Source organism: Diospyros lotus, chromosome 6 (assembly GCF_014633365.1).
Source record: "Diospyros lotus cultivar Yz01 chromosome 6, ASM1463336v1, whole genome shotgun sequence".
Taxonomy (NCBI): Eukaryota; Viridiplantae; Streptophyta; class Magnoliopsida; order Ericales; family Ebenaceae; genus Diospyros; species Diospyros lotus.
Window position 1 is genome coordinate 9,554,492 of NC_068343.1, and position 21,856 is coordinate 9,576,347.

General features: G+C 34.2%; 1 protein-coding gene across 3 annotated transcripts; it reads right to left on the bottom strand.

Moving 5' to 3' along the window:
• Nucleotides 1-340: 340 nt before the first annotated feature.
• Nucleotides 341-19,746, bottom strand: LOC127803986 (uncharacterized). Of its 3 annotated transcripts, none has more exons than XM_052340672.1 (26): nucleotides 19,447-19,746; nucleotides 19,179-19,340; nucleotides 17,598-17,763; nucleotides 17,363-17,479; nucleotides 17,135-17,268; nucleotides 16,890-17,049; nucleotides 15,572-15,639; nucleotides 9,391-9,489; nucleotides 9,163-9,278; nucleotides 6,785-6,959; nucleotides 6,591-6,701; nucleotides 6,434-6,512; nucleotides 6,198-6,341; nucleotides 5,967-6,080; nucleotides 5,306-5,427; nucleotides 5,147-5,229; nucleotides 4,936-5,060; nucleotides 4,693-4,813; nucleotides 4,465-4,602; nucleotides 2,483-2,579; nucleotides 2,233-2,358; nucleotides 1,574-1,666; nucleotides 1,385-1,490; nucleotides 1,150-1,292; nucleotides 968-1,054; nucleotides 341-830 (listed from the first exon to the last, which is right to left on the bottom strand). In XM_052340672.1, exons 1-26 carry the CDS (start codon nucleotides 19,600-19,602, stop codon nucleotides 702-704), a joined length of 3,171 nt encoding a protein of 1,056 aa, XP_052196632.1. In that variant the 5' UTR covers nucleotides 19,603-19,746; the 3' UTR covers nucleotides 341-701. The 3 variants fall into 3 exon arrangements, with proteins under 3 accessions (XP_052196632.1, XP_052196631.1, XP_052196633.1); XM_052340671.1 differs by having other exon boundaries at nucleotides 1,150-1,301; XM_052340673.1 differs by lacking the exon at nucleotides 5,967-6,080 and having other exon boundaries at nucleotides 1,150-1,301.
• Between the last annotated feature and the right edge of the window lie 2,110 nt (nucleotides 19,747-21,856).

Below are 21,856 nucleotides of genomic sequence, written 5' to 3' on the forward strand. Positions count from 1 at the left end.
TATTTATTCGTGCAACTAAATTGACTCCACTAATGCCAAACCTTTACAACTAAATTACACTATATACTAATTTTTTTTCTTATAATTTAAAAGTCATATTGCAAAGCTTCCTGCATTATACTATCATTTTGATTAAAACGCTGAGAATCGAATTGGTTAGGTTTAAGTTTAACCTTGTGTGTGTGTACGAATTATTTATTTAAATAATATTTCATGTGTTTTTTCCTATCCTTTTGTGAGGGCCACATGAAATTATATGTCCCATTTTCATTTTCTTAACTAACAGATCAAATAAAATTCATTTATACTTTATTCACTATGAAAAAATAATGTGCCAAGCTTTTCTTTTCTTTTTTTTCAAACAAAAAAGAAAGAAACCCGTATACTATTGAAATGAATGGGGTCAGCACACTGGCTATGGCCAGTAGCAACAAACCTGTTCTCCTGGCCACGGTTACACGATAAGTAGGCAGCATACACAAAAATGTTGCTTCAACTCCGTTTGCCAGACTAAGAAAGGATAAAAGGGAAAGGGAATGAGATGGTACAAAGAAAACTCAAAACTCCGAATTTTAGGGCCACAGGATACAAAATTGTGGCAGTAATCACTAATGTGAGAAATAAGATGGATGTAAGAAGACATAAGGTTACAAGTCTGCAACATTGACCATGATGCTATTTACTCAACTCAACGAAACTACTTAATTACTTAGCCTCGGGGCCTTGACAAAATAAACACTCCTGATGAAGCCTTTACCGACCTCACCGACGGTTTTTAGCATATCAAGCATATCGGATTCTTCCTCGCCCACTTCTTCTCGTCCACGTTTCTGAACCAGGAGAATAATGGGATCATAAATTAGAAACTGTTCGCCGATAACATATAAAGTATAAACATATGTGTCTGCAAATCAGTGAGTAGCATTCCTTGGTCATGCATGAAAATTGAGTAAACATATCTTTGTACCTTTGAACCCAGTCTCTCCCAAGTTAAGCCAACAGCATCACCACCTAGGGAATCATACCACACTTTGAACGTGTTGGGGAACTCTCTCTGCAGATTTAACACATGAGAAGGTTAGTTCCTATGTAAGAATTATCAAGAATTAGTGTTGGGACTATAAACTAGAGCATTTCTGCAGAACCTACTTCCAAATCTCCAATAAAGCACTGCAGTGGATTGAAGTCTACCATCAGTTTATGTTTCATTTCTTCTAACCTCCCTTTTATGTCCCCAGGCGACATAAAGGGATGGAAACTCTTGCTTGGTCCCCCGCAAACCACATGCCGCCCTGCCCGAACTATGCAAGTTATGAGACTTGTAATGCACTGGAAAGCTCATAGCTCTAGAGAGAGGAGAAGAGATAAAAGCAGAAAAGACTACCTTGGTTCAGTTCAGATGGGAAGAGGAGACGTTGAGGATATGGCAACCTGTTTCTGTGGAGAAGCACAACGGCATTGTAGTTGTTCAAAGGTGTTCGGAGAAGGCACTGCAAGCAAAGAATTACACCATAATAATCCTTAATCAGGGATTTAATACCTATAAACCACAAAATGAGCACATGTTTCTTACCTCCCATCTATAAGAATCAAGCTCGCCACAGGCTATGAGTTTGGCTAGCAAATTCGCACTGCTTTTTGCATAAGCCACCAATCTTCCAAGTTCCTTTCACATGTTTACATCATTTATAATTATAGTGAAAATGCAAATCCAACATCAATCCCTTTTTAACATCTACAACACAAACATATTAAACCAGATGTAGGCTAACAGGATCTGTATATGCCAGCAAGTGCTTGTTTGTGCCAAGTAAATTCAATAAAGAAATGAAATCCTCTTCAAGGCATTGATTGTTTCAATGCCTATAAGCACGGGTTCCACTTTGCATAGGCACTAAGACGGAAGAAAAGAATGTGCGAGATAAATTATGGTGCTCTGCTTTTAAGAAAGTAAAAATATAATCACCACACTGACATTACCATCACTAATAGGCAAAAGTAATCCTCTTTGAGACAAAATGATCTACAGTGGTGAAGTCAAAGGCCATTAAATTTGGAGCTGGCAATTTCTTAGGTTGGTGTTAACAACATAAAAAATCATGAACTACTTTTTTTGATTAGCACAAGCAAGATAAAGATCACAACTTCTCCTGATTAAGACAAACCAGAAAAGGGTAAAGCTTCATCACATTCCTTGGTCACGTAACAAATTAGTTTGTGATAGGTACTCACAGATGAGGTCGGTGACAATCTGGTCCAAGCTTCAGATGCCTTGTCATAAGTAGTAGCCAAGAACATGGATGGGATTTGATTTTGCATGTTTGCTTCGTATGTTTTTCTACTTGACATAAAATTCCCCTATCAAATTGGAAATCAACTGATGTCATAAATTTTGAACATTACAACAAAGTGAAGTGAAAGAAATGAATTGACAAATAAGATATGGCCATCATCAAGCTGATTACACAACAGTGGCACTCACATTAATTTCCTTATCATCATTCCCTGTCAAGTCACCATTTATGTCAACAACCAAAGCAGAAAAGGCCCAGTCATACTCTGAAAGTAATCTTAAGAACCTGACAGTCAAATTGACAATGAGGAAACAAATAACAGTAATCTAAGAAAGTCACACTTTCTTTTTTTGCTAATCCATAGAGGAATAAATGACAGAGTACATGGCTGTATGTAATCTCCTGTGCAAACACCAATTAACAGATACTCAGCTAAAAATTTTATGATCAGAAAAACAAATTATTTGAGAGCACATTAACACATTTGAACTAAGAGGAGAACCTCTAGATGAAATGAACAAGAAATACAAGTTTATTAGCAGTAAAATAAATATGATAGTAAAATATAGAATGTGGTTACTAGATAATCAGTATCCCACATAGGCAAACTGTCCACTGCAGATAGTATCTTCTCTTCTTGTAGATGCACTAACTCAAGAGTATCCTTTGTTGACAGCAGCCAACATATGCTCACCACTGTGGGCACTAGAAGGCCCCCTACCCAGGAAGCACAGACACTTCATTTTAGGTATTGTACCCATCTCTGACATGCATTGAACATGCTAAAAAGTACCCTAACTTTTTTATTTCTCCATGAGTACTCTATTGACAAGGCCAAAATACATGTTCAACCAAATAACTACATTAATTTTATTATTATTTCCATTTTCTGACATGTCTAAGACACCAGACACATGTCTATGAGTTGAAAACATGAAGCACACACATAGCCCTAAATTAGACAAGCCCAACATGGTAGGGTCTGAATAGAGCATTTAGAACATTGTTTGGCAAAAAAATTTGAACCTGAGAGAGGGAAACAAATCATCATCATCATCAACCATACTTTATTGTAACGAAGTTAGGGCCAGCAGTTCAGCAATCATAATGTCAATTGTTGACTTTTAAAAAATTACAGTGACAATACAAATCCATGCTAAAGAACAATATAGCAAAATTTAACATTAGATTGCTTTCCTGACACAATGCTCTGGCGACTAAATGACCAGATAGAGTTCCAACACCATCTTTAAATGGAAAAGTTTCATGAGATGGGGTGATGAATAGAGACAATTGATATAGTTGTGTTCATCACATAATTGATATTGTAAAACCAACTTGAAAAAACATGATAACACAACAGATATGAGTAAAAAAGACAATTACTTTTTTTGTATATTCATTGTTATGTATATTATTAGGGATTAAATGATAACTCAATACTGAACTAGTGAAATTTTTTAAATATTTTTACATATTACTATTGTTATAGATGGAGAGATTCCAAATTGGCTTACTTATCAAAAAAATAAAGTACAAAAAAATAAATCTTCATAGTGTAAGAGTGATGCAATTTATATTTTTATTGGTCTTTAATTATTTATGTTGATAACATGATTAAAGTCTAAAAACAAATAAAAAATTGTTTTTTGTGTTCCTGCCATATTCTCAACTTTTTTTTCTCAAACCGTTGTATCCCATATCCATTTTCATATCCATATCCATATAAGTGCTTCTTAACAGCTAACATAAACTAGAGTTAATGTACATCCCATCTTAATACCACAAAAAATTCCAGTCTCCATAAAAAATTATTAGGATCCATTTATTTTGAACCCCAATGTGGTAGATTTAATATGCATCCAAATTTAAGAAATTTTCTTTGAAACTAGTTCTGCTAAATATGGGTAGGTAAACGAATATTGGAATTGATTAGAAAGTATAACCTACACCAAGAAATGCATTTTTATTTGCCAAACAGTGTGCAGCTGCCAGCTCTGGCGCACCAGCAAAATGAACAACATTCAATACTTGAAAATATCTTAGCACACAGCAAAAAAAAAAAAAGAAGAAAAAAATCCTACTCATGGAGAAATGGAGGAAGCTTCCTCCACCAAATAATTTCTCCATGGCTCTTTACTTCAATATACTATTAGGAGAGGAACTCAACCTTAGAAATCCAGTAATCCGTGAGCAAGGAGCAGAAAATGGAAAAGGCTTCAGAAAAATGTAAGCAACTAACAACTCAATTGCTTCCTCCACCAAAGAAGTAGAAAACAGGTGTGCAGAAACCCAACGTTTTGCAAGCCTGATCAAACAAACAAGACATGAAAAGTTAGCAAGATGGCTAGAGAAAAAAGGTAGATGATACGGAATTTGCATAAACTTAATTTCCTACCGAACAACTGGCCCATATATTGGGTAACGACCCTGTAAACCATTAATCATGCTAGAGTGCTGGCTTCGAATAAAAAGAATCTTGTCGGTCAATGGGACCTGCTTCACTTGATTACTTCCAACTGAAAATTAAAATGGCACAACAGTTCACACAGTCAGACGGTCCTGCTTATGCACCATCATGCACAATATTCCTTCTATATGTAAGCATTATGGTTAACAGACAAGAAAAAGTGCTCCTTACTTTGCCTTTTCAACAAGCTAAGGCCTTTTTCATGCAAAATTTTAAGGCGAAATGCATATCCAGATGTGAAAACAACCACATCATCCTCAGTAGCATTGCATGTCATTCCCCAATTATCCTGGAGACTGTCACAATAATAGTACACTAGATAAGTGCCAATTGGCAAATAGTCATTTATTCTTTTTTATCTAAACTTCTCCTACTGGCACACCTTTCCCCAATTTTAAGGAGGAATGCAGACTTGGTCTTCTCAATGGCTGCCTCGTCCATTGGCCAGCTCCCAGAACCTTCCAACTATAAGACAAAAGCATAACTTCAAGAAATTTTCAGAAATGACAGATTAAATGATTTCAATTAGCTGCTACCATACCTGGATCATAACTTCTAGAGGCTGTATACAGGATAAAGGAAGCTTTTGCAATCTTTGATTGATAACTTTATCAACAGCTAGTGGATGAGGTTCAGGAGGAAAGACAGATGTAAACCTGAAAGCTGTGCCTGGTGGTAAGTATCAAGCATTTGAAAGAAAACATATGCTAACATGTGTGTGTCAAAGATAGAATCCAAAACTCTATATGGCTAAAATGTTCTGATTGAAAAAAGAGAAGTACCAACAAAAAGTCAAACAAGTTTTACCAAAAAAAAAAAAAAAATCAAAAGAAAAAGAATCATTCTGTTTTATTTTTAAAAATTTCCCCCATCTTGTGTTACATAATTGCCGACCTCACGTACTAGGACTAAGGATTGATATGTTGTTTTCTGTTAACATGATTGAACATTTGCTTTCGTATATCAGCCATCACTACTCTGCAAGAATGTTCAGGTGAGGGGAAAAAAAAAAGAAAATGAGAAAAAACAACACCAACAAACATAGGCAATATCTTAGGAACACCAAACCTCATAAAGAAATTATTTAACATTGATGAAGATTCACATAAATATACTAACTCAGCTTTGTGGAGGAAAAGATTGATATATTTATAGATTGCAAGAAGTTTAGAATATTGGCCGGTTCAGGTGAGAAACCAAACCTGAGTCTAGAGGCTGCACACTAGTTACCCTCAATGGAATGTCTTTGAGAAGTCGCAAATGCTTTGATAGAACCTCAAATGCTTCAAGCAAACTTGCAGAAAAAGCAATAGGATCTGAAACAAATAGTTTTGTTGGTTTTTATACAATTTCAATGCCAAAAAGGAATTGTAGAACCAAAATACAAAGAATAACCTTAAACCCATAAGCAGTCACTAGCCAAGTGCCATTACCTTCTGTGCCATAAAGAAGTGAAAAATCAAGTTGATCTACAATAGTCGTGATATTTTCTTTTGGCAAGGAAAGATGCTGCACCAAAACATGCTCGGTAATCCTCTTTATAATCAGATGTCTTTCCCATTGCTTGCATTCCCAAACTAAGATTCAGGACAATGTGACAGGTAAGTTAATACTTGACCAAGTGAAGATTGATACTCCAAACCATCACAAGATTACTTAAAAGGCTTACCAGTGCTTTCAGCGATTGTACCATCTTTAAATCTCCGCAGTTCTGCTTTATCTCCCCAAAACTTCCGGAATTTGAGAGCCTACTTCCAAACATTTACAAGTTAGCACCTGTATGGAACAGGCATAATAAGAATACAGAAGATAGATATCAAAGATACCTCATCTTTATTCTCAGCATTTGGACCAATGTCAACCACTCTAAGACCTTTCTCCAAAGTACTGATTGAAATCCCTATGAACAATGGCTCTCTAGACAACAATGAGAAACCCTACAAACAGATTAATCAATTATCAAAGCAGTCTACAAAATGATATATCAAAGTCTAAAAGGATAAATGCACGGATTGCTTACTTCTTCCATACAGCACCCTGAAACTGTGTTTCTCCATATAACTCGTATGAACTTTGCTCTATCATTCAACCCTTCACGCATCAGAGAAAGTACTTTGTGCTCGTATAATCTCCAACATTCATCATCCAAACAAAATCCCAATGCATGTACTTCACTCTTTCCCTTCAAGTTCAACCTAAGTAGAGCAAAAGAGAAGCAAAATGTAATACATATTGCTTCAAGAACTTAACAAAAAACACTTTCAGAAGAATTTCAATCATGCTACAAAAATAAACAAGAAAACAAACAACTCGATCCCCTTTTGACAACATGTGGAGAGGTTATGTCTGGTTCAAACCTGTGACCCCACTTCCCATTGAAGTAAGTGTAGGCTAACATAATATGAACTTTTCTTTTAATAAGTACAAATATATCATAAATTTTAACTAAAAAACACATGCATTACTTGAAAAATCACAACAGTTCTGGAATCAAAAGCTGCACTCTGATGGGGAAGAGGGGATTATATGAAAATCAGTGAAGTACAGAATATGAGAGACTTTAAGCTAGTTAAATACTTTCATAAACCCTGACCAAGAGCTGGAAGTATCCAAACTTTTTTTTTTTTTTTTGGAGTTGCTTAGATGGGAAGAAGTTTAAGGAGATTTGCCATATAAGCTCTCAGTTGTACTTAAAACTCCTTATCTGGATTTGAAGGATACCTATATTCAACTTCAGACTAAACTAAAAATCTGGACCCTGTCTATACACCCTCAAAAAATGACACTCGTGAACAACCTGCAAATTTAAGCTCTTATTTTTTCTATTAACATGGTCAACCTTTAAGGTTCACACAAATTTACTTGTAGCAGCCAGCAGAAAACCATGGCAAAGTACAACCAAAAGCCACCAGTCTGTATAAGTTAATCATTTCCACCTGAGGTTCCTCAACTTAATTACCCTGGCCCCTTTTGCTAATTTTCTAATAGAGCAGACACAATCAGTCCGTTACTGCAGCTCAAACCAACAGCAGTACACAATTGGCATAAGGTCAATGCTATTCAGTTTGAACCAAATTTGAATTTAATCATTTCTAAGATTTAACCAAATTTGAACCCATTCCCACCAAAAACAAACTAGCATATTCAGTTTCATATTTAAATTTAACAGTCACAATTGGCATCATATTTAAACTGTGTTTCATTAATTAAAATGGAAAAACATGTTATTTAAACTATGTTTCATTAATTAAAATGGAAAAACATTGTATAACCAGTTTACAAAAACCACGGGCTAAACTATCAATCTGCTTCTGTAGAAGTAGTTTTATGAACATTACAGCCTACACCAACATGCACAATTATAGAAAAGAAGATGGTCTAAACATTTCACCCCTTGTAATATGTTCCCTGAAGGAAACATCATCTTTGCTACTACACTTCAAAAAGGAAAAATGCATAGAACCTAGTTGGTGAAGAAAAATAAAACAGTATGCAAAACAAATTATCTTGACTGGAAAAGTAAGTCCTGTAATCCTAGTAATCTTCTGGTTCTGGATATTAACAACAAGAAGTTATCTTCTCTTTAGATTGAGTGTGGGAATTATCAAACAATTATCAGCTGACCTTTTCTTGTATGATCTAGCTTAGCTTGATTGCATTTGCTCCAGAGTCCAGAGGCTCCAGAAATGCACATCAGGAGACTCAGAGGATGCTTTTCCTATAAGCTCATAATTTCACCATACTAACTATAGAAGAGAATATGAGTAACAAATTTCAAGGTCATTGTTACAACCCCAGTAAAGCTTGAAAGAGAATATCAAGATTGAGAAAAGGTAGCAATGCTCATTTTAATATACTATTGACAGATAAAATTAATGCAACTATGAAGACAAAATGAAGGCATAGTCCCAATTGAATAATGAACAAGCCAGCTCTTTGACGATCTCAGACCAAACTACCTGTGTAAGTAACATGAAAAAATCATATATATATATATATACATATATATTTGATAAAGTTCATGATAGTTGAGTCAAGGAAGAGTTCAATTAATAACTAGAATACAATGATTTCTTGGTTGACATGTGAATTTAAATAGGAGTTAGCTCAAAAAATGAGTTGTTAAAAATGAGTTGTCCTGAACTATTTCACAAGGCTAATTTTCATTTGAAACAGTGAAAAATAAGGCAAATCACGACAGATATATTTCTCATGATAATATATATCCCGGGGTGCTAATGAGCAGGTACACCACAAATAACCTCTTTCAACCCACCATCTAATATTCATTTGGAACAGTGAAAAATAAAGCAAATTATGACAGATATTTCTCACAATAATCAGAAATCCTGTGTCACTAACTGTCAGGTAAACAAATATCATCTCAACAAAATATACCTTATGCAGTAGTCATATTTAGCAGGAAAATCGATCATGGTCATGAAAACCTCTTCAAAACCACCATCTCTACATTTGTCAAGGCAGCTAAGTGTCAGAGCAGCCTCATCCCGGAGCTGGGATAATGATAGAAAATATAATCCCCAGATGAGTAAATGTGCTTTGAAGACAGATTCAAATCTATATGTAGGTCAAATAAGCTATACTAAAATACAATAGCAAAAGCACCTCCAAAAAACCAATACTTGTCCAGCGAAATGCCAAATTAAAGTCAGCAAATGAATCACGTATAATTACTGGAAAAGATGCAGAAGACATCCTCCTTTCCTGAAATTCAGAAGTTCACAATGTAGAAATTTACATCAGAAACAATACAACGCATTAAAAGCAAAAGTCCAGAAAGACAATATATTAACCCAACACCAAGGAGCAGCTGTCATGCAACAAATTTTTGGGTATGACACTCCAAAATGATGAATCTGTAGTACAAGCCACAAGGGTCCAACTACCATCGGGCAAATTTGGCTGAGAAGTCTATGGGTAGAAACTTCATAATTACTTGACCACTCCCCCTTGAAACTCTCTCCCTTATAAAAAATTAATTTTAAAATAAAAAGAAAGAAGACAAGAAAATGGCTTTTGGCCATGTTTGTTTCATGTGGGATAAAGAGGGACAAGAATAAATTATCCTGTGTGGACCTGTTTATCCTACATTTGATGTGAGTTTAAGAGGTGAAATATTATCTCTTGGCTTAGCTTCGTATCTCATGTGAATGAGATATTGATACGCACCATATGAGGTTTGGGATGCTATCACCCAAGATAAAGGTCATCTAGGATGTGCTACAAATTTAGTATATTATATTTAGAATAACATAGCATTATTATTAACATAAAATTATAGCATCATTATAAATACTTGTACCTCTTAAGCATTAATATAAAATAATTAAGCAAAATGTTATATAACATGATTGGTATAATTATACTTTGGTAATACATAAACATATAGTTATAGAATTATAACATAGTTATATCAGCATATGTATAATCAATATACGGTTATAACAAAAATATAAAAATAAAATCTATTAAGGTATATTATTTCATGAATATAGCATATAACACAATTATTGTATTACAAATACAATAATGGCACATTATTTTGTAACTATAACATAATTACATGTAAAATAGTTGTGCATAATTGTAGTAATGTGTATATATAAATAATAATTTGATACATTTGGAAGGAGTTGATGTCTACTCTTTTAATATCATGTATCATTTGTTAATAAAACTCCGCTTGGGGATGTTATCCACTGCCGGTCCCAAACCCGGATAAAGGAAGAGGGTTGTGTTAGGTAGCCGACAGCCAACGTAAAACTCAGTCGGATCCAAAGCATGAACTCTAGACAAATTATGAAAAATCGTTTGGGCATGGGCATAACCCTTCATAGCGACGCGCTACACTACTTGCGTGTAGTGTCAAGTGAGCTAAGGCCGCTGCATCGGCGCCCGGATGTAGTGACAAATGAGCAAGGGTTCCCGCATTTGCTTGGACGGATGTGGGTAAAGAAGTTAGTCCAAAATCAAAATCAAAATCAAAATCATAATCATAATCAAAATCAAAACCAAAACCAAAATCAAAATAAAAAACAAAATCAAATTCAAAGTCAAAGCCAAAAACAAAATCATAGATTAAGGATTGGGTCATGGAACATAGGAACATTAACAGGCAAAGCTATGGAAGTGGTAGATGTGATGATTAGGAGAAAAATTAATATTATGTGCCTTCAAGAGATGAGATGAGTAGGGAAAAAAGCAAAAACTTAGCCAGAAAATGGATATAAAATATGGTACACAGGAAATGATCGAGCAAAAAATGGAGTGGGGATTATTATGAATAAAAGCTTAGTAGATGAGGTAGTGGATGTAAAGAGAATAGGGGATAGGATTATTATGGTGAAGGTTTTTCTAGGAAGAATGACTATGAATATCTTTAGTACATATGCACCGCAAGCGGAGTTAGGTGAGGAGATAAAAGCAAAATTCTGGGAGGACCTAGAGGGACTCATACAAATGATACCAAGAGGAGATAAAGTGATTATAGGAGGTGACTTAAATGGTCACGTGGGTAGAGACGGAAACAGCTATAGAGAGGTACATGGAGGGTATGGATTCGGGGAAATTAATAATGAGAGTAAGTCTATTTTAGATTTTGCAATGGCATATGGGCTCATCATAACCAATACTAGGTTCAAAAAACGAGACGAACACTTAATCACATAGAAAAATGTCACATCAAGTACCCAAATAGATTACTTCCTCATGAGACAAGAGAATCGGGTATGTTATAGAGATTGTAAGGTGACACCGGGAGAGTGTTTGACTACTCAACATAGACTTTTAGTACTTGACGTCCAAGTAAGAAATTGGAAGAGAAAAAATCACATAAAACAAAATCCAAGAATCAGGTGGTGGGATTTAAAAGGAGAGAAACAACTAATTTTCAAAGAAAAATTAAGGGGTAGAAGAGACTGAAATGGAGAAGGACAGACAAACCAAATATGGAGAGAAATGGCTAATGCCCTGAGAAGCACAGCAAAGGTAGTGCTTGGAGAGACAAATGGTAGAGCCTCTAATCTTAAGGAGTCTTGGTGGTTGAATGAAGAAGTACCATTGAAAATTAAAAATAAGAAAAATTGCTATAAGACTGTATATCAGTGCAACAATGAAGAAAATAAAAAAAATATATAAAAAATAAAAAAAGGCAGCAAAAAAAGCTGTTAGTGAAGCAAGGTCAAAAGCATACGAGAATCTATATAAACGACTTGATACAAAAGATGGAGAAAGGGATATATATAAATTAGCTAAAGCAAGAGAAAGAAAAACAAGAGATTTAAATCAAGTGAAATGCATAAAAAATGAAAATCAAAATGTATTAGTGAATGAGGAAGTGATTAAGGAGAGATGGAAGGAGTATTTCACAAAATTATTCAATGATGATGGCGACACAAGAGTTAGGTTGGGACATCTTAGTAACTCCAAAGGGAACGTGAGATATACATTTATCGACGCATAAGTCCAAATGAAATAAGGCAAGCATTAAAAAAGATGAAAAATCATAAGGCGGTGGGACCGGATAATATACTAATAGAAGCATGGAAATGCATGGGAGAAGAGGGCATCTCCTGGCTAACGAAATTATTTAACACGATTCTTAAATCAAAAAAGATGCCAGATGAGTGGAGAAAAAGTACTTTGGTCCCTATATATAAGAACAAAGGAGATGTTCAAAACTGTGAAAATTACAGAGGAATTAAGTTAATGAGCCATACCATGAAACTCTGGAGAGAGTAATAGAGCAGAGGCTCAGAAAAGAAACAGAAGTCTCGGAAAATCAGTTTGGTTTCATGCTTGGTAGGTCAACAATGGAAGCTATATACCTATTGAGGCGCCTAATGGAAAGGTATCGGGATCATCAGAAGGACCTACATATAGTGTTTATAGATCTGGAAAAGGCCTATGATAAAGTCCCTAGAGAAGTTATATTGAGGGTTTTAGAGAAGAAAGGAGTCCGAATAGCCTATATACAAGCCCTTAAGGACATGTATCATGATGCAGAGACAAGGATCAGAACATGCGGATGGGATACTGAACCGTTTAAAATTACAATAGAATTACATCAAGGTTCTGCACTAAGTCCATACTTATTTGCTTGAGTAATTGATGAACTCACTAAAGATATTCAAACAGAGGTGCCATGGTGTATGCTATTTGCAGACGACATAGTGTTGGTGGATGAAACAAAAGGAGTGAACACTAAGCTTGAGTTATGGAGAAACAATTTAGAATCTAAGGGATTTAAATTAAGCAGAAATAAAACAGAATATATGGAATGTAAATTTAGTAAGAATGCAAGAGTAGAGGATGTTATAATAAAATTGGAAGACCAAATCTTACAAAGAAAAGACCATTTTCGATATTTGGGATCAGTGATTCAAAAAGATGGAGAAATTCACGAGGATGTCACACATAGAATTAAGGCAGGTTGGCTAAAATGGAGAAATGCATCAGGGGTGTTATGTGATGGTAAAATCCCATTAAAACTGAAAGGAAAATTCTATAAGACAGCTATAAGACTAGTTTTGTTGTACAGCTTAGAATGTTGGGCAGTCAAATACTAGCATGAGCAAAAGACGAGCGTAGTGGAGATGAGAATGTTAAGATGGATGTGCGGCCATACAAGAAAAAATAAAATTAGAAATGAAGTTATTCGTAATAAGGTAGGAGTAGTGCCAATAGAGAAAAAGATGAGAGAGACTAGACTAAGATGGTTTGGTCATGTGAGAAGGAGACCAAGAAACGTTCCTGTGAGGAGAGTTGATGAAATGAAACAATTACTCAAAAAAAGAGATAGAGGCAGACCTAAGAAGACTTTGGGAGAGACATTAAAGTTTGATATGAAGTGTATGGACCTCAATGAAGATATGACAAAAAACAGAAATACATGGAAGTCTAGAATTCATATAGCCGACCCCACATAGTGGGATAAAGGCTGGATATGTTGTTGTTTATCATTTGTTAATACATGGATAATTTTTTTTAATTGTTGATTTTGTAATTTAAATATTTAATCTTGAGTTTTATTCTATTTTCATCATAAATTTATGTTAATATTGTTGCATAAACTTTTTCTAGTTGTAGAACAATGTTACTTAATACACTTTCTTTGTATATGCTAAATACACTTTTAATTCTATTAAATATTATATGATAGTTTTTATTTTAAAATTTTTATATCATAGGTTTAATTAATGTATTTATTTATTTCATAAAATACGTCCTAGTTCAACCACTGAACCATGAACCTTGTTACTTAATACACTTTCTTCATATATACTAAATACACTTTTAATTCTATTAACTATTATATGATAGTTTTTGTTTTAAAATTTTTATATCATAGGTTTAATTAATATTTTTTTATTTCATAAAAATACATCCTAGTTCAACCACAATCCAACCACTGCACCCATGAACCTCTCTCCTTTCTGGTTTGATACACTACTTTGGTTTTCTGATCATTGATGCATATAATCAATAGTGTCATGAGAAAATTTAAAATTATAAATTAAAAGTTATAATTTATAATTTAACCAATCCCACATGGCATGATTATGGCTTGATATGTTGTTATATTATCCTGAATGCACGTAAACATACATGAGATGACAAAACATAATCGATTCTAAAGGGAAAGCATATTTGATTTATAGCTAGGCAAGTGCAAGTTTGATCTCCCGATGAGTAAGAGGAAGGAAAAGGCAATGTATTTGTGGCAAGACAAGAGATTAGTGGTATTGAGAAAGACTATTACAAGGATATACTGCATGGTCAATGTAGTCACGAGCATGTAGGTTTTCCGTGATGATATGAAAGATGAAGCAAGGCCACTAAGGGCTGATCAGCATAGATGTCTTGGATGGATGGATTCAACAATTTTTTTTCCTCAGATGTGAAAGTCACTGAATGGAATAGATTTGACAAACAAGTGGGGTTCCCCTCTAATGGGTAAGTCTACTTTTGTGCACGGATGTGTCCCACGGCAACATGGCACACAATGTGGCCTTTATCTGTTAAAACCGAGATTATGATCTCTCAAGAATCACTCAAGAACCTCACCGAATTCAAACCAACATTGAATACTGAAAGTAGAAAATAAAAACAGAATTAAAAAGTAGATAAACCAAACCAGAATGCAACACACAAGATTTACCCTAGTTCATGCCATTTACATGGCACTACATCCAGCAATCCAAGAAGCAATCAATCCACTAGAAACAAATCAGAAACTAGTACAAGAATACCCCTCTTTCACTCCACCTTGCCTCTCGAATACAATACTCTAATGAAGACAACAAGAACTATAATCACACAGCTCTTAATCTCGCCTCTCACTATATCCGAACCCAAGGAATAAAAGATATGAATGACTGATGATGAAACTGGCCTCCGCACCCTCCTATTTATAGACTAAGGGAGGCGGAAATATCTAAGGGAAATAACTAACTTTATAAAAGTCAAATCTACCCTTAATAAAACAATTAGTTACATTTATGTCCTATTAACTAACTGCTACCAAATCATCATTATTTCTTCCTGATTTCTTCAATAAATCCAGCATGTAATTACTTTAGGCAAAACAGTAACATTATCCCACAATTTAACACATGTTTACCAAATATGGCAGAAAAGATCAACATAATATACTTTCTCCCAGCATATCATCTCCTAGGAGAGTATATACCAGGGTATCCCACCTTATTCAATCCTGTAATCCAAAGTGCATTCAAGGTATAAAAAAAAAATCATATGTCAATACAAGGATTATGAAGCAACATACCTTCTTCAAAATGTTGTACTCACTTTGAGGCTGGAAAAAGAGGCCATTTTCCCATTGTTTTGAAGTGGCTGCACGTGTCAAAACATCCTTCTGTTGATTCATGAAGATACTATGCGCAATATTGTTATGAAAAGTGTACATGCAATAGGGATAGTTGCTAGTTAATAAAGAAGAAATCATTAGAATAAAGTTCAAAATCATAAGATATCCTTTCATTCCGAACCAAAATGTCCAAATATTCACATTATTTGCCACTTTTAATTAAAAAAGACATTTCTGTCCGTTCTGACTCACATTGCTATACTTTAACCTCATAGGGAGTAGTTGAAAAGATTGTATAAGGTGGACATGAAGGAAGGTTTGTCTAGAAGCCAAAATTGATAAATAGTTTTAAGTACCACATAGTGGGCTGAGTGAAGCTCCTAAAATCACCCAGAAAACAACAATCAACTTGCTATTCTCCATAGAAACTCAGAACTGACATCAAACTCATTCATGGGTAAGCTTTTTGTTAATACATTCCCAGATCCCCACAGATTGAAAACGTCCAGGACTCTGGAGGCCTTCAAGCAGCACTCAAAGTTGCCCTATTGCGACTAGTGGTCACTGGTTCAGACCAAAGAAAAGTGTCTTTGGACACAAGACAAGGCTGTGTGCATTCTGACTCTTCCCAGCCTGGGAAATAGTAGGCGTTTTACTGAATTATAATAGAAGTTTGGGAATACCTATAGAGGAGCAGAACATGCAAAGGCAGATCAATTGATTGATTTAATTAAACAACAAACAAGAAAATAATTATAAGTCACTGCTGCTTAAGGCCACATTTGAAGAGTGATCAAAATGTAGCACCATTCCTTTTCTCATTGTATATATTTATATTGGAACACAACAGGCAACAAGGAGCACTTTTGACCATGTCAACATTACCATTGAATTCTGCAATATCTGATATCAGTACGTAAAATAGGAGGTCAATTTTTAGTATCAGAAATATGACCTCAATTCCTTGGTTTGTGTATATGTTTTATAAATTCGATTGAAAATTATTCATGACCTTGAAAGTTCAGGAAAATAACATCCCCTAAAAGTTTAATGGTGCAAATTTGGGGAAATTATTTGTTTCCACAGCTTTATTTAATGAATCCAATAAATTTTTCAATGGTGAAGGAACTAAGGAAAAATTATACATACCAATAAGTCCACTAAATATATGAATTCATGGTACTAGGTTTGGGAAGTTATTTGAGTCTCTGACTTTATTCCATGACATATATGTAATTCTCAACATCAAAGTAATAAAGGGAAAAACTACACATACCAATGAAGTCCATTGTCACACGAAACATCTGCATTGCATTCATTGAATTATTTATGCGATTCCTACCAGATTTTGTTGCAAGGTATGCCATTATGACAGAGATCAGAAATCCACTTAGGCAATCATGGGAATATATTGAACTTCTCTGCCGAGCCCAGACCTATATCATCACAAGATTATCAATTTTGCATCTAAGCAGATCATTGCACCAATTCAAAATGCCCGCAATATTAAGTATAACATACCTTCAGTAAAATCAAAGCCTCCCCTAGTTCCTTCCATCCCAGAAAAGTTTTTCTGACAAACTCTGCATTATCCTCCAAAACAAGGTCCTCTATTATACTGCTATTGTACTTTGGAGTAGCATGAAGAACATCCCCTGGAAAAAAATTCCAAAACAGTCTTCACTTTTCTGTTACATCACCACGTCATTCAAAGGTAGGAATGTAATTAAGCAGGTGAGTATATACTACCTTCTTTCAGAGACCGGACATTATTCCTTTCCAAGTTTAGCTTTGATAAATTAAATATAGATGTTGCTGTAGGAATTATCTTCACCAAGAAGCGAGGGTATTCATCAAGCTTTGTAGCTACACTACCAAATAGAAATTTTCAGTTGAGAATATCGGAATTAGAATAAGCGGCCAAAACCCAATTTTTAAATTGATTACAACAAAAAAAAGTTATAATTGTGTTGCAGGTTTAGACCTGGATGGATGACCAATATAGGCTTCCGAGCCTCATTTTGAAACGTGGACCATTCAATCTTTTCAGCTACTAAAGAAAGTTTGAGATACTTCTTTAATATGCAGAGATAAAGACATCTTTTTGCAAAGTAACGATAATTCAGATAATCCTTCTCATGGAAGCACTCCTGTCAAAAAGAGAAATTAAGATTAAGGAGCTTAATTAAAATACATAAACTCAAAGACTTTGAAGTGGACTTGTTAAAGCATTTGTTCTAGATTAGGGCTTGTAATGATAGGGATATTTTTCATGTAATGTTTCTGCTGTGTTTCTAGAAGGATTTTATTATTTTTCTAGGGCTGACCGAGTTGGTTGTAACTGCCAGTTTTGGGCAGTCGGTCAGGAGGCTTTTCTCCTTTTAGTTTCTTATATATAGAGGCGGAGGGGAAGGCTTTTAGGTGTGGCTTTCTTTCTTGGATTAGTGATTGGTCTTGGGATAAGATTGAGCAGTGAGGAAGAGTGTATATCTTTCTTGTATCAACTCTATATAGCTTTCAGGTTTATGGGCTAGGTGAGAGTTGAGTTTGAGTGCTTTGTAATCTTGTATTAACATTCAAGATAGTGGAGAAAGTAGGGGCGAAAACCAAGCTGGATGTAGGTCTTCATTGAGACCGAACCAGGGTAAATTCCTGTGTGTTGTGTGGTTCTTGATTTGTTTTCTGATTGCTGGTCATTTGTGAATTAAGGAGAGATTTCATTTGAGTGTTTGAGTGATCATATAAAGGGTGAGATCTAGGTTAACAGGACTACATAATTACCATGTGGCAGTAAAGCTAAAAAAGTTGTGTGCTGATTTGAAACGGCACAATTATAGAATCATAACAAAATATTACTTAACATATTTCCATGTCAACTGTCTCTGGCAAACTCCATTTGGTGGAGTTGCCAACTATATTCATGCAAAAACTTGGACACACCGAATTAAGATGCCATACCTTCCTTATAAGAACATTCAGTTTCATACTTTTCAGCAAGTAACGAAAACAATAATGTTCTCCTGGCCAAGGCCCAGAGGGGGTGTTTCAACAGTAAAGGTATGATGTGAATCTTGAGAAAAAGTAGGGGCGATAAATGCAATACCATCCACGTGAGGGATCTCCACTGGTAATTTAAGTTAGTTTGCAGCAGGGGGAGGGGATCCATGTAACTTATCCTTCAAAATATATATACAGGCATCTAACGTAGAGAGAATGGAAAGTAATTGTCAAAAAACAAAATCTCTGCCAAACAAAATCATCAATTACCCAATTCGTTAAGGACGTAGTTCTAAATAGCCCCTCGGTAAAACAAAAATGCACCAAGATTAATGTAATTATACCTCAATAAAAACTTTTATCTAAACACACGCACACAATGTGTTTATTTGTTAAAATTGAAAAACCAATCACTGGGCACGTTATTCAGTTCTCCATGTAATATTTATCGATGGAAAATTTAGAACTCGCAACTTTTGAGCACTGGAATCGCTTGGGATCTCGATAACTGTAGCAGAAAGCTGCAACTAAAGCAACCCAACCGGTAAGCGTGGATAGAAACCAGTACCTTCGGCATTCGAATGAAGAGGTCAACGTTTACATCCGGCTTCGCAATACAACGCATTGCATAACTACCTCCAATTTCAATAGATTCCGGCTTCTTGAACTTGAATTCAACTTTGTCAGCCCCCGTGTCTCTCACAAAACCCGGCGCAACGTCCGCCGTAACCTACCAAATTTCAGCGCACCCTTAGTTGTGTGGTATGTTTGGACATTCAGAAAACAAAACAAAATTCCGGAGTCACAATTAAACAACAGCTTGTGGAGAAGAAAACCTGCAAGTCTTCGGGGATTTTATCGATGGTCGCTTTGATGGCCGATACAGCATCGCCGATGACCTTAGTGACGGCAGGAGTGTACTCAAGTTGCACCTCCTTCAAGAGCTCGCGAACTTTCAAGTCCATTGGATCCATCACCGCCTCTGAAGCCATAACTCGCCGTTGTTTTCAAGCCTCTGTGTTACCGCTCGGAGTTTGAAACAAAACGCAGGATTGACAGAGTCGGTGAATGCGAACTAGGGCTCCGATAGATAGAGGGTACGGGTGGCGGGAGAGAAACGAAAGCGGAGAAATTTACTAGAATTAAACGAGGCTTCACAAGCCCGCCAACTATTTATTGGGCCAAGCTCAAGATTCTTGATATGTATAAAACCCTTTATCGTCTAAAATGTGGGCTTCAAACACTCAAAGCTCAAAAGTTAAAAAGTTACCCACCCCGTTCAGCTTATAAAATAGTTTTTTAAATTTTTTAATTCTAGATTTCTATTCCATGGTCAAATTTAATTCTAATTTCCATTTTTTTAAATTTATAAAATGAATTATAAAATATTCCTTTTGATACTTTTTAAAATTTTCTTAAAATGAATCTATAATTTTTTGAAATATAAAATTAGAGTTGAAATTATAAATTACTTTTTAAAACTGGAAAAGACATAAATAATTTATATTTTATTATTATTATATTTGGGCTGATTTTGTTAGAAAATTAAGGGCATTGGACGAGATTGTATATTATTTCTATGCATTTTAAGATATTATTAATAGTATTATTAATTATTTTTACTTAAATTCGTAAATAATATTATCAAAATTAGTGTTTTAAAAAGAGAAGTTGTGGTGTGGACTTTTAGGATCTTGTAAGTTAAGGGAAAACGTCTAAGATTTTTATACGAATGTCAAAATTATTTATTACATAAAAAATTAAATTTTTTGAGGTGATAATAACAATTAAGCAATAATAAATGTAACTTAATTTTTATAAACTAGATTATTACAACTTAGTTTTAATATCTTAATAATTCTATTACTTAATTAGATAGTTGAAAACACAATTAGCTAATAAAATTATTTTGATATTAAAAGAAATATAACAAATATATCTTCTCTAAAAATAATATACATTCATGATGTCCCAGGTATAGCCCGACGAACTCCAATAAATGAGTATTCCACCCTCACGTTACTAGGTGTGCTTGAAATCGAAACTTGCCAATGGGTTCCTAATTTAATCTTCCATCGGACTGTGGGGCCAATTGGTAGGGTGTCAGTGGTAGATAAGGCGTAATCTAAAAAAATATATATTTATTATTATTTAATTTTTAACTTATGGGCAATAATTAGCCGTTACTTACAATTATATTATTAATTTTAAAGTTTTGATCATGACTGCCCAAAAAAACTCATTAAAATAAATTTAATATACTTTATTGTTCGTATTTGAGCATTTCTATTGGTTGGCAAATCTTCTAAAATATAATGTATTTAATAACAACTAATAAAAATATTAAATACTAAAAATAAAATATGTTAAATACACCTTAACAAATATCCAAAGATGCCCGTTAGCAAAACCCTTAATTTTATTATAGACTTACTTTCACTTATACATAGATTTTAGTATATAATAAAGCGAAACTTTTATAACTATTTACATATCAAATCGATGGTAAAATTTAAAATCAGAACATTTGTTTATTTTGATATTATATTAAATTTTTAATTTTTACCTCATTATAAATTTAAATATGTAAAAAGAGTAAATTATGTTGGACATAAGCGAAACCCCTTATAACTCATAAATTAGACTTATCTCCCTTAATTTTACAAAATTTATATAGTGTTAGTAACTTTGCACTAAGCACCCTTATGATTGACAAAATATGCACATGATACCCTTTTGTTAGCCTAAATTTACCAAAAATAAACTTCACAAACTCAATCATGTTTTTAGTTTTTTTTTTAATATTTTATTATATTTTTTACTTTATCTTTCTTTTTTTCTCTTCTACACTATTAAAAGACAAATACAAAATCTTTATTACTATCGAGTTTAAAAAACACAAAAATCCTCCAATTACTATGCTTTTAGCATAATGGGTTATTTCAACTTATTTCCCTAAGATAGCTCGAATTTATTCATCTAACAAGTCCTGGAAGATTAGGACAAAGACATTTTTGCCTTTGAAAAAATTTAACAATGATTCTTAGTTGTACAAGTTAAATTGATGCATATTTTAAATTTTGTCAACATATACTTTCAAACATTTAATAAAATTTTAAATTCTCTTTAGAAAACAACTGCATTATATTGTATGAGACCTTTAAGGTACAAATTAAGTGATTGTATTATAATAAGTTGAGATTCGTATCAATAGATTATGAGTTCAACTCTTTACTCCACACATTG